Below are 17997 nucleotides of genomic sequence, written 5' to 3'. Positions count from 1 at the left end.
TCTCTGCCCCATCTATCTTGTACATAAACATATATAAACACACACAAAGTCTGTCTGTCTATCTATCTGTCTGTCTGTCTGTCTGTCTATCTATCTATCTATCTATCTATCCACCAACTTGTCTGTCTGTCTGCCTACCTACCTACCTACCTACCTATCTATGTGTTATAGCAGACTCTCAGTTCTCTATTAGGTTTGGGAAGGGAGGCATAGAGCCCCAAGGCCTTTGAAAGCGGCGCTCAGCCAAGCAAAGGAAATCCATGGGTGTGAGGCCGCATTTCCTCCGAATGAATGCCGGAGAACAAGGGAGGGTGGCGAGTTCGAATCGCCGGGCCGGGAGCCAAGATTACGTTCCGGGGAAGTGCGGCCAAGGCAGGGAAGAAGAAAGCGTGACCTATTATCCCCTTTTCAAAAAGGAAAGAAAGAAAAACCAGGAAGCTTTTGTCAGGGGATCTCTTTTTTTCTCCCAGACAATGTGAAGGCCAGGAAATGGGTTCGAAAGGAATCAATGTTCTGTCCCATCTTGGCATGAGAGACGTTTCTCCAAGTTATGATTTCCATTTTAGGGGGAGCACTTTAGATCAATGTTTAGGCATTTGGCTTGAAAATAGTCTCCATGAAAGGGATCTTGGAGTCTTATCAGACCCCAAGCTCAGCCAAGAGTGTGATGCTGCAGTGGAAAAAGCCAATGCAATTCAAGGCTGTGTCAATAGGTGTCCAATGTCCACATCAGGAGACGTCACAGTCCCAACTCCCTTTGGCTTTGGTAATTTGCAATATTCCTATGTCCAAGACAATATAGACAAGATGGAATATGTCCAGAGAAGAACGACCTTTGGAAGTTTTGAAGCAGCGACTGCATGGTCATCTGTTGGGAAGGATCGGATGGTGTCTTCCAGTTGACTCTAAAGTTTTATGAACCTGCTCGGTTGTCACATCAATTGTTTGAGGTTCTCCCATTCGTCTCGACTTCCTTTGCCGTCACCAAAGCGAGGAAATGAGGTCAAGGCTTCAAAGGCGATACCTCCAGCGCACAGAGTCTCACATCTACCATTCGCACACGTCTTCCGGATGCTCAGCTTCCAATTCGATCCACTTCTTCTTCAAGAGACATTTTCACCGACTCTCCGATCAGGTAAAGTTGAAATGGCATCGAAGTTACTTTCATAGCTTCCAAGCAGTCTGGATGATTCCTCAGTAATTTACAGCCTTAGCTCAACCCGTAACACAGTGGTTCTCAACCTTCCTTATGCTGTGACCCCTTAAAACAGTTCCTCATGTTGTGATGACCCCCAACCATAACATTATTTTTGTTGCTGCTTCATAATTCGAATTTTGCTACTGTTATGAATTGTAATGTAAATAGCTGATATACAGGATGTATTTATATTCACTGGACTAAATTTGGCACAAATACCCGATACATCCAAATTTGAATACTGTTGGAGTTGGAGGAGGATTTATTTTGTCATTTGGGAGTTGTAGTTGCTGGGATTTAGAGTTCACCTACAATCAAAGAGTATTCTGAACTCCACCAACGATGGAATTGAACCAAACTTGGCACACAGAACTCCCATGACCAACAGAAAATACTGGAAGGGTTTAGTGGGCATTGACCTTGAGTTTGGGAATTGTAGTTCACCTACATTCAGAGAGCACTGTGGAATCGAACAATGATGGATCTGGCACGAACACTCAATCTGCCCAAATATGAACACTGGTGGAGTTTGGGGAAAATAGACCTTGACATTCGGGAGTTGTAGTTGCTGGGATTTATACGTAGTTCACCTACAATCAATGAGCATTCTGAATCCCACCAATGATAGAATTGGGCCAAACTTCCGACACAGAACCCCCATGACCAACAGAAAATATGGAGTTATTTGATGGTCTTTGGCGACCCCTTTGACATCCCCTCGTGATCCCCCCAGGGGTCCCGACCCCCAGGTTGAGAAACGCTGCCCTAACACATCATTGTCATTTGCTGTATTGAAGCATTCCTATTATGAGATGCCACCAAAACCGTTGGAAGAAGTTCTTGGTGGAATGGGTTGCCTTCAAAGATGGTGAAGTCTCCTCTGCAGAAGCTGGATAGATGTCTGTTGGTAGGGTTTGGATCATGTCTCCCATTATGGCAGAAGGAGGTCGGACTGGATGGCCCTTGGGGTCTCCTCCAACTTGAGGGTTCTATGGTAGAAGAACTTGTACCCAAAATGTCATGTAAATATGAAGGAAGACAGGTCAACCAGGGAAAACCCAAACATGGTTGATGTGTTGACCATACAGAAAGCAAGGAGGTGAGATAGAAGGAGGAAGACAGATTGATTAGGTGAACTCTAAGGATGGTTGATGTGTTGATGATGAAAAAAAGCAAGATGATGGAATAGAGGACAGGCTGACCAGTTGAAACCCAAATATGATTGGTAGGTTACTGTGGAAAGAAAAACATGGTGGAAAGGTTGACCAGGTAGAATATACATATAGTGGTAGACAGGTTGATCAGAAAGAACTCAAACATGGTTGATGTGCTGACCATGCAGAAAGCAAGAAGGTGGAATAGAAGCAGGAGGGCAGGTTGACTCAGTGAACTCTAAGGATGGTTGTTGTGTTGACGGTGGGATAGATGTAAGAGGACAGGTTGACCAGGTGAGACCCAAACATGGTTGGTAGGCTAATGTGGAAAGAAAAACATGGAGGGCTGGTTGATGGCATTGCGTTGTTATTGTATATTCTTTGTATGTTAACACATGTTGTGAACTGGTCCGAATCCCTCTTGGGTGAGAGGGTCGGTATATAAAACCTCGAAATAAATAAATAAATATATAGATCACATGGAATATAAGTATGGTGGTAGACAGGTTGATCAGAGAGAACCCAAATACGGTTGATATGTTGACTATGCAGAAAGCAAGAAGGTTGAATAGGTGTAGGAGGACAGGTTGGCAAGGTGGGACTCAAACATGGTCGGTAGATTGATGTGGAACGAAAAACATGGCAGACAGGTTGACCAGGTGGAATATGAGTATGTTAGACAGGTGGATCAGAGAGAACCCAAACAAGGGTTGATGAGTTGACTATGCAGAAAGCAAGAAGGTGGAACAGACATAGGAGAACAGATTGACCAGTTGATACCCAAACATGGTTGGCAGGTGAATGTGGAAATAAAAACATGGCAGACAGATGAACCAGAGAGAACCTAAACATGGTGAAGAACCAAGCAAGAAGGTGGAATAGATGCAGGTGTATAGGTGGGATTCAAGTATGGTCGATGTGTTGACCTTGCAGAAAGCAAGAAGATGGGGTTGATGTAGGAGAACAGGCTGATCAGGATAGGTTAATGTGGAAAACGAAGTATAATGAGCAAGTTGACCAAATAGAATATATGTACACTGGTAAACAGGTTGACTAGAGAGAATCCAAACACGATTGATGTGTTGAACTTGAAGAAAGCAACAAGGTGGGATAGATTTAGGAGGACAGGTTAACCAGTTGAAATCCAAACATGGTTGGTAGGTTAACATGGAAAGAAAACTATGGTGGATGGGCTATCCAGGTGGAAACTAAGTGTGGTGGTTGAGAGATTGACCAGAGGGGACCCAAGGATAGGTGATGTGTTATGCAGAAAGCAAGAAGGTGGAGTAGAACGAGGAGAACAGGTTAGCCAGGTGGAAAACAAGGATAGTGATATGAAAGCAAGGAGTGGCAGAATGAGCAAGAAGAACACAAGCGGGTTGAATGGTTTGACCAAGTAACATGTAAGCATAGTGGATGGGTCAACTACAAAGAACACGATTCACTTCTGAATACAAACATTTAGCTTTCCCTTTTTTACATCTAACTTTACAACCAATGGGGATCTTTTGAAAAGACTCGTCTTCTTTCGAAAACGCAAGTGCAGATTTTTCCACTTAACCTGCAAACACTTCATGTCACTGGTTCTTCACACCCACGATCAGGTCAGAAGTTTCCAACCGCATTTCTGAACCATCCGGAGGCTTAAGACGAGGACTGCAAATCTCACATACATTTGGGGGATGGGGGGGGGGGGGGAGAGAAAGCTCTGCTCATCTTTGTCCCTTCAAAGATGTCTACTTTACCCTCACGAATTGCCCTAAGCAAGATTTTTAGAGGAAAATTTAGGGAAGTCCATGTGCGGAGGACGTGGGATTTTCCCCCAAGTATTCCCCACCCACTCCAAATAATTTCTTCACATTTTGGAAAGACTTGTTGCTGTTTCTTCTCCACCTTTTACACATTTTCCTCGACACTAGTTCAGCTTCCTGCCACAGCTTCCTGCTCTGGTGGCAGAAAACTCGTCAAAGTTTTCGGGCTCAGAAGAAATGATTGCAAACACATGCAAATCTGGATTAATCCAAGCCATGTGTGGTTGGGGAAGGCCATGTGCTTCTTCCCAGAGCCTGGCTCTGAACTCCGGTGGGATCTCCACCCCAAAGACTGGAAATGTTTTGGAGTGAAAAAGCCCACAAAACTCCACCAGCATGGCTGTGGGATGATGGGAGGTGGAGTCATAGCTTCATAGGAAGGGAGGCCAGGTTGACAAGGGTTATTAGATGCAAGTTAGAAGAAAAGTGATGGCACCTAAATGCTATAACATGACTGTAAGAGTTGGAATAGACTGCTAAAGAGGATGGTGGTTGTCTCCATGGTTGGAGATCCTTCAACCAAGGTTAGATGGGCATCTCGAACCTCTGGAGGTCCATCAACCAAGGTTTTATTTGCATGACAGAATAAGATTGAACTTGATGCAATTCCTTCCAACACTACGATTCTAGAGTCGGTGGGGTCTCCTTCTTTTGAGACCTCCAAACAGAGCTTGAACAGAGTACTTCAGTGGCCCACTCCTGCAGGGCTGGGATTTGGACTAGATGACCTTTGAGCATTCTTTCCTGCATTCATTCCTATTTGGGTCCCTTCCAGTTCAAGGAGTCTATGAAGTCCTTGCCTAGATGTTCATGGAAGTTCAGTCATTCAGCCCAATTTATTACCTAGCACCCCCTTCTCTGATGTCTCTGGAAGATGTCCCAAGTGGTCAGTTGTCTCTGATGCTCTGTGATGTTGACTCCCTCTGAACAAAAGTTACCTTCAAACCCAACCCTTTTAAGCCATGGCAGAATGGGACTGGACTGGATAGCCTTTGGGGTTTCTTCCAACTAGGATTCCATGGTTATACTAACAATGATTTCCCTTGTTTTCTGTTTGGTAGCCATTTCTGAAGCACCCTATGATCACAATTTTGGTAGCTCCAGGATCCTCCTGAGATGCCCAACCCGGCTGCTCACTTGCCCTTCTACTTTGGCAGCATCTCCCGTTCAGACGCCGAGGAACACCTGAAGCTGGCGGGGATGTCAGATGGGCTCTTCTTGCTTCGACAGTGCCTCCGAAATCTTGGAGGCTATGTCCTCTCCGTGGTCCACAAGCTCCAGTTCTACCATTATTCCATTGAGCGGCAGATGAACGGGACCCTCGCCATCGCTGGGGCGAAGGCTCACTGTGGACCCGAGGAGCTCTGCGAGTTTTACTCCAAGGATGCTGATGGGCTTTGTTGTCCGCTCCGGAAGCCCTGCAACCGCCCCGATGGCATGGAGCCCAAGCCTGGCATCTTCGACAATATCCGGGAAAACATGGTGCGCGAATACATCCGGCAGACGTGGCATCTGGAGGTATGGACACGTATCCTTCAACACCCTTTGTTTCCCTTTCCACTACTTTGACAAATCACATTAAAGCACGGTTTCTTCTGGTGGGACTCCGTAGCTTTTGTCAGGTTTTCACAGGGTTCAGAAAGGTATGGGTTGAGATGGTGAAATTGGCTGACAAGGAGGTGGGTTTGTCCAGCGCGATCCCCACCTAAATGGTTCCTTCTCACAGGGAGAGTCGCTGGAGCTAGCCATCATCAGCCAAGCCCCGCAAGTGGAGAAGCTCCTGGCCACCACGGCCCATGAAAAGATGCCCTGGTTCCACGGCCCCATCTCCCGGCAGCAAGCTGAAAGCCGGCTCTACTCTGGCTCCCAGCCGGATGGGAAATTCTTGTAAGTCAGGAGAAGATGTGAAGTCAGGGAGGTGGAAAAACTACTTAGCCATTCCATTCCAGTGCTGTGTTCCCTTGTTGTTTCATGGTGGGACATCTGTCTGTGCATTCTTGCTGTCTAGTATTCAAAATACCACTTCCACTCTACCTGTTCCTCCTCCTCTTCTTCTACCTCTAGATCTCTCTTTCCATCTCTTCCTCTTTTACCTTTTCTTCTTCCACATCTTTCTCACCCCCTCCCTCCTCCTCTTTATCTAAATCTTCTTCCACCTCTTCCTCTACCATCTCTTCCTATTCTTCTACTTCTTTTTCTTCTGCCTCTTCTTGTACGTCTACCTCTTCTTCCTCCACCTCTTCCTCCTCCTCTTCTTCTACCATCACGTCATCATCTTCTACGACCACCTCTTCCATCTCCACTCCTCCTTCTCCTCTAGATCTACCTCGTCTTCCATCTCTTCTTCTTTTAGCTCTTCTTATTTATTTATTTATTAACTACACTTTTATCCCGCCCTTTTCAACCCGAAGGCGACTTCCACATTGTCCTCATCCTCTATCTCTTCTTCTCTTCTTCAAAGTCTTCTACCTCTATTTCCATGTCCACTACCCCTTCTCCTCTACACCTACTTCTTCTTCCACCCCTTCCTCTGCCATCAATTCCTCTCCTTCTTCTAGAAACTCTTCTTTGTCTGTCTCTTCTTCTACAGCTACTTTCCTCCACCTCTTCCTCCTCCTCTTCTTCTACCATCACATCATCATCTTCTACCACCACCTCTTCCACATCTTCTTTTCCTTCTCCTCTAGATCTACCTCTCCTTCCACTTCTTCCCCCTTTACCTCTTCTTCTTCCACATCTTCCATATCCTCTACTTCTTCTCTTCTTCTAACTCATCTTCCACCTCTACTTCCACTCCTCCTTCTCCTCTACATTTACTTCTTTCACCTCTTCCTTTTCTTCTTCCACCACCTCTTCTTCTGCCTTTTTTTACATGTACCTCTTCTTCCTCCACCTCTTCCTCCTCTTATTCTTCTACCATCACATCACCATCTTCTACCAACACCTCCTCCTCCACTACCACCACTTCTTCCTTCTCTTCTCCAAGCTGGACGGAATTCAGCTCGCTAAATTGCTCCTCAACCTAGACTCCTATTGATGTGGTCTTGAATTGTCTTCACATCCAGGTTGAGGCAAAAAAAGGAGAATGGATCCTATGCCCTGTCCCTCATCTATGGAAAGACAGTTTATCACTACCAGATCTTCCAGGACAAGGCTGGGAAATATTCTGTGGAAGACGGGAGCAAGTTTGACACACTTTGGCAAGTGGGTTTGAGCTGTGTTTCACTCCTTTTTCCTCCTATCCTTTTTGCATTTAAATCTGGGGTGGCAACAATGAGATTCATTGTTGAGCTGTTTTTGGCCCCCGAACCCCAATTTTACCATTTTGACCATCACTCTCATTTCTTCCCCCAAAACTCTTTCCCCAGTTAGTGGAATATCTCAAACTCAAACCAGATGGCTTGCTCTACTATTTAAAGGAGGCCACTCCGAATCCTGATTCTCCAACAGGTAAATCTGATTTAATTCTTCAGGCTTTCCCACTATTGGAAATGGGAGCGACATTGAAGCCAATGGAAAATCCCTCCGATTCAAGGCCCAATTGGCTTCAATGAGATCCTAAGTGATATTTTGTTATTGTTTTTGCTTAGCTATGAGTTATTTATTGTTGTATTGTATTGTTGTGGTTATGTTTTTTGTTTTGATGTATTTTGGGCTCGGCCTCTTGTAAGCCGCACCGAGTCCTGCGGGAGATGGTAGCGGGGTATAAATAAAGGTTTATTATTATTATTATTATTATTATTATTATTATTATTATTATTATTACAAGCTAAGGAAGTTTTTCTAATTTCCAGGAGCCACGGCTTCATCTCCGCCGGCACTTCCCTCCAGTTTGGTAAGCCCCTTAAGCCTATAATTCTATGATTTTCTTACAACTCAATGGGAAAACATTTGGTCAAATCCCCTTTTCTCAGCCCTACCTCGCAGGGTTACAGTTGAGCATCTCCTCATCTCAGCTTTGCTCTTTCTCCATCAGCCGCCTCGAAGATTCACATCCCAGAACTCCGATGGATACACGCCCGAACCCATTGGTGAGTATGCCATCTGCAAAAAAAGATATATAATTTTTATTTATTTCTTGCACCAATAGGCTGCCTTTCTTCTAATTTTCCTATTGCATTTGCATCACAATACCGCCACCTTGTGGCTGGTTATGGCATTACATGTGGGTTCCCAATTCTGCACTTGAAAAGCTTGCAATGCAGCAAGAGAATCCTTGCAAACCACCTCCAGAGGAACAGTGGGCATGATCTCCACTGCACAACAGCTTCAAGAAAAATGCAGGGAACAAAATCAACCTCTGTCCATGGCATTCATTGACCTTGCAAAGGCTTTTTAACACAGTGAATTGCAGCGCTCCCTGGACCATACTACAAAAAATTGGTTGCCCTGACAAATTTGTGAATCCTGCAGCTCCTCCGTGATGACATGATGGCAACAGTCTTGGACAGCAGTGGCTCCCAAAGTGACCCATTTAAGGTGGAATCAGATGTCAAACAGGGATGCTTTATTGCCCCAACCTTATTTTCCATCTTCATCACTATGATGCTTCATCTTGTTTATGGGAAGCTTCCCACCAACGTGGAAATCATCTATCGGACAGATGGCAAGCCATTTAACTTCTGCAGACTGAAAGCCAAAACCAAGGTTACAACAACATCTGTTATAGAACTCCAATATGCTGATGATAATGTAGTCTATGTGCATTCAGAAGACGACCTACAAACCACTCTAAATACCTTTGCAGAAGCATACGAGAAGCTCGGCCTCTCATTGAACATCGAGAAAACCAAAGTGCTCTTCTAGCAGTCATCAGCGAATCCCTCTGCAATGCCAGAAATACAGTTTAATGGTGTAACATTAGAAAATGTTGACCATTTCCACTCTCTTGGCAGTTACCTCTCCACAAAAGTCAACATTGGCATTGAAATATAACACCGCCTGAGCTCTGTGAGTGCAGCATTTTTCCTAATGAACCAGAGAGTGTTTATTTATTTATTTACAGTATTTATATTCCACCCTTCTCACCCCGCAGGGGACTCAGGGCGGATTACCATGTACACATACATGGCAAACATTCAATGCCATAGACACACAACACATCTAGACAGACAATCAGGGGCTATTTAACATTCCAATTTTCTGGCCACCAGGGGAGCTGTCGCTTCACCATCCATCTGCGACACTGATGAATTACTTTCCGCATTCCCCGCATACTTTTGCTGGAGATTTTTATGGCCTCGTAAATTTGTTAAATTATCCTCCCTACATATAGGTGGTACCTAAATTTCCTACTTGACAGATGCAACTGTCTTTCGGGTTGCAAAGGTCGACAACAAGCTACACAAATTGGCCGGAAACTCAATCTGACCTGGGCTGGCTTTGAACTCATGACCTTTTGGTCAGTAGTGATCTTAATGCAGCTGACACTCAGCCAAATGTTCCACAGTCCCGGTGCTTGAAGATCAGGACATCCGTAGGGATACCAAGGTGCTTGTTTATAAAGCTATTGTCCTCCCAACCCTGTTATATGCCTGTGAGACATGAACTGTCTACAGGCATCACACTCAACTCTTGGAACAATTCCATCAATGCTTCCTTCGAAAAATCCTGCAAATCTCTTGGGAAGATAAGTGGACAAATGTCAGCGTGCTGGAAGAAGCAAAGACCACCAGCATTGAAGCAATGGTCCTCCGCCATCAACTCCACTGGACCGGCGATGTTGTCCAGATGCCAGACCACCGTCTCCCAAAGCAGTTGCTCTACTCCGAACTCAAGAACAGAAAACGGAAGGTTGGTGGGCAGGAAAAGAGATTTAAAGATGGGCTCAAAGCCAACCTGAAAAACTCTGGCATAGACACTGAAAACTGGGAAGCCCTAGCCCTTGAGGGCTCCAGTTGGAGGTTAGCTTTGACCAGCAGTGCTGTAGAATTAGAAGAGGCATGAATGGAGGGTGAAAGAGAGAAACGTACCAAGAGGAAGGTGTGCCAAGTCAACCCTGGGACAGCCTTCCACCTGGAAACCAATGCCCACACTGTGCTAGAACATGTGGATCAAGAGTAGGGCTCCACACACCAATGGGCCCACTGCCAAGAGACTACACTTGGTAGGCCATCATACTCAGACAACGAGGGATCACCTAAGTAAATCAGTAAGTAAGTAATCCTGAAAATGCAAAACTGCGAAAAATAGCGAGCCCTATTGAAATGAAGTGCTTCGGACCCAAAGATAGTCTCACTAGAAAATGCCTTTTTTGTTGGAGGAGGGTGAACGAAATGGTACTGTATTGATTGCAACTTCCTCATTGTGATTTTCAGCTGGGACGAATAGAAAACTTGGACACAATAATCCAGCTTTTGTATTTTTGGGAGGGACAGGAATCGGGAAAAAGTCTCGGGTGCTGCCCATGGATACTTCATGTTATGAGAGCCCTTACAGCGATCCTGAAGAACTGAAGGATCGGAAATTGTTCCTAAAGAGGAGCAACTTGATGGTTGACGAAGTCGAATTGGGGTCTGGCAACTTCGGGAGTGTCCGGAAGGGAGTTTACAAGATGCGGAAGTAAGTGTCAATTTTATTCCTATTGTTGTTGTTGCTGTTGTTGTTGTTGTTGAATTTCAACAGGGAGAAAGGTAAGGCACTCTATTAGGTAGAAACAATAAATTGCAGAGATATAGCATGGGTTGGCAACAGTCCAGGTAAAAGGGATTTAGCATTCTTAGTCGACCCCAAACTGAACATGAGCGGTGGCGAAAAAGGACAATGCAATCCTAAACTGTATCAATATAAATCTACTGTCTATTATTGAGGGAAGTCGTAGTGTTGTTGAGCCACCACACACCCCTGTCTGGACTGACCAAAGAATCCACAAACATACATACACACACGGACGCACGCACACAAACACATATCTTTAAATCTTTTCCTCTTTATTATTTATTATTTACTTATTTCCAGCATTTCTACCCCGTCCTTCTCAACCTCCAAAGGGGGACTCGGGGCGGCTTACAATGGCAGCAATTCGATGCCAACAACATACAACACATTACGTACAACATTATACAAAAGATAAAACAGTAGATTAAAATACATTTAAAACATTATTGTTTTCATGTAGCCGAATCGAAGTCTGATTTAACAACCGACGACCCAGTCCAAAGCCTGTCATAGTCAAAATTCCAACATTATGATTACTGCCAAACCTACTGTCCAAAGGCCTGGTCCCAAAACCATGTTTTGAGCTTCTTTCTAAAAGAGAGGAGGAATAGAGCTGACCTAATCTCGCTAGGGAGAGCATTCCACAGGCGGGGGACCACCACTGAGAAGGCCCCATCCCTCATCCTCGCCAAACACACTTGCGAAGAGGGTGGGACCGAGAGCAGGGCCTCCCCAGACGATCTTAAATTTATCAAAGTTCTGATATAACGAATCCGCTGAAAGCCAAGGGAGAACCTAGCAGCAACTGTACCCCGAACGTTATCAAACTAAATCCTTTTGTAAATGTACTGAATGATAATTTTGGTGTAAGCTGTATTGCTTGTGTACTGTATTAATTCATAAGTGTATAATGCTAAAATCAAATCTATTGTGAAGGCATCCGTTTCCCCCAAGTCCCCTCTAGTAGCATGAACCCCTGGAGATCATTGAGCTATCAGGAAATATCCCTCCAGCGATCACCCAGATTGGGAACTGTAATCCCTTTTGGGTATAGGTGAAAGGCAGACAATCCCTTTATCAACGGGGCTTTGACAGCTATTCAGACTTCCCACGCCTCCCCCTGATTGGTTGAAAAAGTGATGCAAGTACCAGATATGCTTCCATGGCTTATGGCTCCCATGGAAGACAAGGCTAAAAGAAAGATGAATAAATTAGCCTTCTGAAGGAACACCAAAGTCTCTGGATATCTAACATTGTCATATTTTGTCTTCCGTGCCTTGCACTTTTGTCTTTTTGGAACTGGACACTTAAGTTAATCAACAGATCATCTGCATACCCATGTCATCATCTTCTTTGGTTTCACGCCCTTCACAGGGGTGTCTCTGCAATGGACTCAGGCATGTAGCCGGGGGGGGGGGGGGGGGTTGAGGGGCTTCAGCCCCCCCCCCCCCCCGAAATTCTCATGGTGGTTCGCGAAAAGGACTTACTGGTGCATTATTTAAACTGTTATGTTTATTCCTATCATGATCTGATCACCATACTCAATATATCCCATATGCATGGGGGTATTGGGATAATGATACAAAAGGTTTGCTAGGATAGACCCTCTTTCACTCAGACTCAGCCCCCCCCCCCGAAACTCAGGGCCCCCCGAACCCTCCCCTGAAAAAAATTTCACACCCCCCCCCCCCAAATCGAAATCCTGGCTACGGGCCTGATTATGGACTGGACCTTTAAACTCTCCAATCCCCCCACCTATGACTAAGAGGGAACCCCTAGAACAGTGGTTCTCAACCTGGGGTCCCCAGATGTTTTTGGCATACAATTCCCAGAAATCCCAGCCAGTTTACCAGCTGTTAGGATTTCTGGGAGTTGTAAGCCAAAAACATCTGGGGACCCCAGGTTGAGAACCACTGCCCTAGACAATCATAGACCTGATCCTAGCTGGCAGGTTTCTCAGCCAATCAGGAGGAGGCATGAGAAGTCTGCGTAATATTTTCCATACATTTTCAAGCAGTGACTTGGTACTTGCATCCCTTTCTCAACCAATCAGAGGGAGGCATGAGAAGTTTGAATAGCTGTCAAAACTGTATTAAATGTCTTGTATTTTTCTGTGAAGGTATGCTTGCACATTTTCAAATGGTGAGTTGGTACTTCCATCCCTTTTGGCCAGATTGCAATAAACCTCTGTCTTTTACCTTCAAACTCAGAGTGCATTGCTCTCTGTCCTGGCCGATCTGGTTTAGCAGAAGGTCGACAAGCACAGACCCCTTCTCCACAGTTCTAGCTGAAATCACTACAATAGTGTTGTGAATGGGATCAGTAGACCCCTTTCCAAAGTTCATGAGTCCAAAGTGTGATGCAGAAGAGATAAAGGTCAACGCGATTCTAGGTTGCATCAGTGTCTCAATCAAGGGAAGTCATCGTCTATAAGAATGTGCTCCATGTCCTCCTTCCTCAGGCGGCACATCGACGTGGCTATCAAGATGCTGAAAAGTGGCAATGAGAAGGCGGACCACGACGACATGATGAAGGAGGCCCAAATCATGCACCAGCTCGACAACCCTTACATCGTCCGTGTGATTGGCGTCTGTGAGGCGGAGGCTCTCATGCTGGTGATGGAGATGGCCTCTGGAGGGCCCCTCAACAAGTACTTGTACGCCAAAAGGTGAGAGATTATCCCTTGAAAACAGGGATCTAGGACTCTCAATGGACCACAAACTGAGTGTGGTACAAGAGTGTGATGCCACAGCAGACAAGGCTAATGTGATCCTAGGCTGTATCAAGAGGAGACTAGTGTCTAAATCAAGAGAAGTCATAAACCTTGCTTGGAATAAGTCTGTGTCCAGTTCTGGAATTTAAGAAGAATATGGAACACATAGAAAGCCTCCAGACCAAAATAGTCAAAAGGTCTGGAAGCTATATACCGTATATCCTTATTAGGGAGCTGCAACTGCTTAGCTTGGAGAACAGAAGGTTAAGAGGAGATATAAGAACCAATATTTGAAAGGATGTCATAGTGAGGAAGCAGAAAGCTTGTTTCTGCTGCTTTGAAGACTAGGACACAATAGGGCCACAGATTCAAATTCATCAAAAATTAGGAAGAATGTTATGGTTACAGAAAAGAGAGTCCACCAAAACATTAGGTAGAACTTCCTGATGGTAAAACGGTGTGACCATAGAATAGATTGTCTTGGATAGTGTTGGGAGTCTTCTTCTTTGGGAGGTTTTAAAGGTTGTTGGAAGAGCTCAGATTGTTAGCAATGGGGTTGCCTTCAACCTTTTGCCTTCTGTGCCTTGCACTTTTGTCTTTTTCAGAACTGGACACTTTAGTCAATCAACAGATCAGCTGCATACTCATGTTATCATCTTCCAACATCCTCTTCCATGTCTCTTCCAACTCTAAAATTCTCTGACTCCAGGTGCCATCTCTGGCCAAAGCAATGACAGCATTCTCTCCCCCTTTTTTCAGGGAGGAGGTCTCCGTGAACAACGTGGTGGAATTGATGCACCAGGTGGCCATCGGGATGAAATACCTGGAAGAGAAGAACTTTGTCCATCGGGACCTGGCAGCTCGCAACGTCTTGCTGGTCCACCAGCACTATGCTAAGATCAGCGATTTCGGCCTCTCCAAGGCGTTGGCGGCCGACGACAGTTACTACATGGTGAGCAAGAGTTGGAAAGGACCCCCAAAGGCTATTCAGTCCAGCCCTCATTCTGCCAGACAAGATGACACAATCACACACCCAAACCCGACAGATAGCCATCCCTATAATGCACCTCCACGATGCCTTCCTGTTATGTGACACAGTGGGTGGTTCTATTGACCAAATGACTCCAGGTCAAGATGATTGGTTCCTTTGTGTTGACAGTTTCTCTCTCTCTCTCTCTCTCTCTCTCTCTCTCTTTCTAAGGCTAAGACTACGGGAAAATGGCCCCTGAAGTGGTATGCACCCGAATGCATCCTCTTCCGGAAGTTTTCCAGCAAAGGCGATGTCTGGAGTTATGGGGTGACCATGTGGGAAGCGTTCAGCTATGGACAGAAACCATACAAGGTGAGATGCGATTTCTCTGTTTCATCTTACATCTCAATCCCTATATATCCCTTTAGATGTTTATTGGAAGACAGAGAGAGATAGGGAGATATATCTACCCATCCAAATACAGGCAGTCTCAGAGTTACAAACATCCGACTTACAAATGATTCGTACTTAAGAACAAAGCTGAGACAACAGGAAGTGAGAGAAATCGCCCTCAGAAGGGAAATTCTCTCCTGGAAGAAACCTGCAGAGCCTATCTTGTTTGTAACTTGAGGACTGCCTGTAATTATTGGAAGACAGTGAGAGACAGGGTATAGATAGATAGTTATAGGTACATTAATATTATATTGTCTATATTATATTATATTATATTATATTGTATTATATTATATTATACGTAACTGTAGAAAATAAAGCTGGAAGCTGCTTATTGTCTTGCTTGGTATTTCTTGTTCTTTCCTAACAGTCCATCTTGTTTTGCTACCTTCCTTTTTATGAATAATGACTTGATTCAAGCAAGAAACCTGTTCCTATATGAACCGTCTCTTTCTCTCCCTTGCCTTCTTTTCTCACAGAAAATGAAGGGTCCCGAAGTTGTGACGTACATTGAGGAAGGGAAGCGGATGGAGTGCCCCCCCAAGTGTCCCCCAGAGATGTACAAACTGATGAACCAATGCTGGACATTCAAGTAAGAGAGGAGATAATAATAATGATAATGATAATGATAACAATAATAATACGCTTAATTTATATTCTGCGGTTCTCCCCTAAAGGACTCACAGTGGATTTCAGTATTTACATACATAGGCAAACATTCAGTGCCGTTACAATCATATACAATAAGACACAAACACAAACAAAGGCAGAGGCTTCTCCTTTCATTTCCGGCTTCTGGAGGCAGTACTCATCTCTGGCTCTGAGGAGGTGCTTTTCTCCATTTTCAAGCTCAGGAGCCTATCTTGTCGCCTCCTGGTTGTGTGACTGGCAAGATCGCTTGGAGCGTCTCTTTGCCTTTTCCTGCCAAAGTGGTACCTATTTACGTATCTACTCACATTTGCATGTTTTTGAACTGCTAGGTTGGCAGGAGCTGGAGTTGATAGACAAGGGCTCATCCTGTTGCACAGATTCCAACTGCCGACCTTCAGGTCAGCAATTCAGCAGCACAAGGGTTTAATCCATTACGCTACCGCGGCCAAGATCATCTTGGGGATGTACATTGCTACATTCTTACCTGTGAGGCTGAGAGTGTGTGACCCAGTTGCGCTTCATGTCTCTGGTATGAGAAGAGGTTTATGGTTAGCCCTGCCTTCCTCCTAGAGTTCCTCTACACCGTGGAATTAATGGAGTTTGATGCCATTTTTGTGGGTTTCTGGAAGTTGTAGTTTTTACTCTTGGGCCTTGTCAAACTACAACTTCCACTGAAAGGGCTAGGGATGAGGTAGTAGCGGGACTATGGCAATGCTAAATGGATTGACGGATTTTAGAACTCGATGAACGTGGGCTATAGAGCAGTTTAGTTGATTGTATTGTATTGTATTGCACTGTATTAATTGTTTGTTTTAACTATTGTGTTATTGCTATTGCATTTTATTGTAACTGTTGGCATCGAATTGTGCCGAATTGTAAGCCGCCCTGAGTCCCCCCTAGGGGGTGAGAAGGGCGGGGTAGAAATGACCGAAATAAATAAATAAATAAATAGCAGGGGTGGCTCGTCCATTATGCAAAGTAAGCAGTTGCGGTACACTTTTTTTTGCCAGGGGCGCAGAGGCGCCTCTGTAAATGTCCCTCGATCGCCACTTGAGGAGCGCCCCCTTGGCTCACAACAGCCCTAGCAGTCCGGGGGGAGCCTCGGCTTCCTTGCCTCACTGCCGGGCAATCTTCTTCCCGAAGGGGCCGGGCCCTTGAGCCTCGCCTATCCCCTCTCGTTCCTGCTTCATATCAATGATTGGCTGGGGGGGGGGGGGGCTGCCAAAATACTGTTTGCTTACCATTGAAAATTACCTAGGGCCACCTCTGGGTAGTAGTGCAAAATTAACAGCCAAAGCAGAGAGTTCAGACAAGGGGAAAAGTTCAACAGGGAAATGCCTAGTAAAAGGCAGGTGTAGAAGGGGGGAGACGCAGGAGGGGGAATTGGCTGCTGAGAAAAGGAGGCATGTGAATATTTAAAATAGCTGGCACCAAAAGGAAACAAAAGAAAGAGATAGATATGAGGCACAAATGGGAGAAAAAAGCCTGAAAATAGTCTGTACATTGACTATAAATCTGAGCTGCATCTCGGTTTTGCGTGGCACATTCCATTATTCACCCAGCAGGGTGATTTGATCAAGTAAACAGATTGTACAATCTCCTTGCTTGCAGTGTTTGGTTGGATAAAGAGACCCTGGAGGTTTTTAGGCTATTTGATAATAGATGGACATGGCAGCGCTTCCTAACACCACAATTCCAAAGTATTGAACCACAGCAGTTCAAATGTGTTAATTCAAAAGTGTGGATATACCCTAAGAGACTCAAAGCCATCCTAAAAGTGGGATTCAAACCCTAAAGGTCTCCCTACTTCTAGCCACTCTACCCAATCCCAATGGGAATATTCTTGTTTTATATTCCCATGCCAATAAAAAAAAGAATTTTCTCACTGGAGATTAGACTGTTCTCCAATTTCATTGTGCCCTCTTTGTTTCTCTGAAGGTGGGAAGATCGTCCGGATTTTGCCACGGTGGAGACGCTGATCCGGACCTATTACTATAGCATCGCTGATAAGACGGAGGAAAAACCAGAGGAACGGGCTAAAACCACACGTGCTTAGCTTTGGAAATGAACAGATGACACACAAACGCTCTTCCTTTGGCGCGCTCAGCCTTTTGGAGTGGATGAATTGCTCCGGATTGGGAAGAACAATGGTTGGTTCAAGAGCCGAGAGTCTCCTCCTCCTTCTTCTCCTCCTCTCCTAATCCAAAATCCTCATAAATTGTTCCAGTGCTCCAATATATCCAAAAAGTATACTTTAATGTACCCCAAAAGTATTAAAAATGACCTTCAAGCTATATGAATATGAAATATCAATGAATTTCGAGTTTAGACTTGGGTCCCATCTCCAAGATATCTCATGGGGTCCAAAATCTAAAATATGGAAGACTTCG

General features: G+C 44.8%; 1 protein-coding gene across 1 annotated transcript; it reads left to right on the top strand.

Moving 5' to 3' along the window:
- The first annotated feature begins 956 nt into the window (after positions 1 to 956).
- Positions 957 to 17892, top strand: ZAP70 (zeta chain of T cell receptor associated protein kinase 70). The gene is made up of 13 exons (XM_060784024.2): positions 957 to 1135; positions 5225 to 5681; positions 5890 to 6050; positions 7229 to 7367; positions 7532 to 7613; positions 7958 to 7998; positions 8140 to 8194; positions 10541 to 10724; positions 13282 to 13488; positions 14293 to 14485; positions 14735 to 14875; positions 15436 to 15548; positions 17546 to 17892. Exons 2-13 carry the CDS (start codon positions 5280 to 5282, stop codon positions 17661 to 17663), a joined length of 1836 nt encoding a protein of 611 aa, XP_060640007.2. The 5' UTR covers positions 957 to 1135; positions 5225 to 5279; the 3' UTR covers positions 17664 to 17892.
- Positions 17893 to 17997: the final 105 nt, after the last annotated feature.

This window comes from Anolis sagrei, chromosome X, assembly GCF_037176765.1.
Source record: "Anolis sagrei isolate rAnoSag1 chromosome X, rAnoSag1.mat, whole genome shotgun sequence".
Taxonomy (NCBI): domain Eukaryota; kingdom Metazoa; phylum Chordata; class Lepidosauria; order Squamata; family Dactyloidae; genus Anolis; species Anolis sagrei.
Note: the sequence above shows the minus strand (reverse complement) of the source record. Positions and strands in the feature narration are given on the sequence as shown.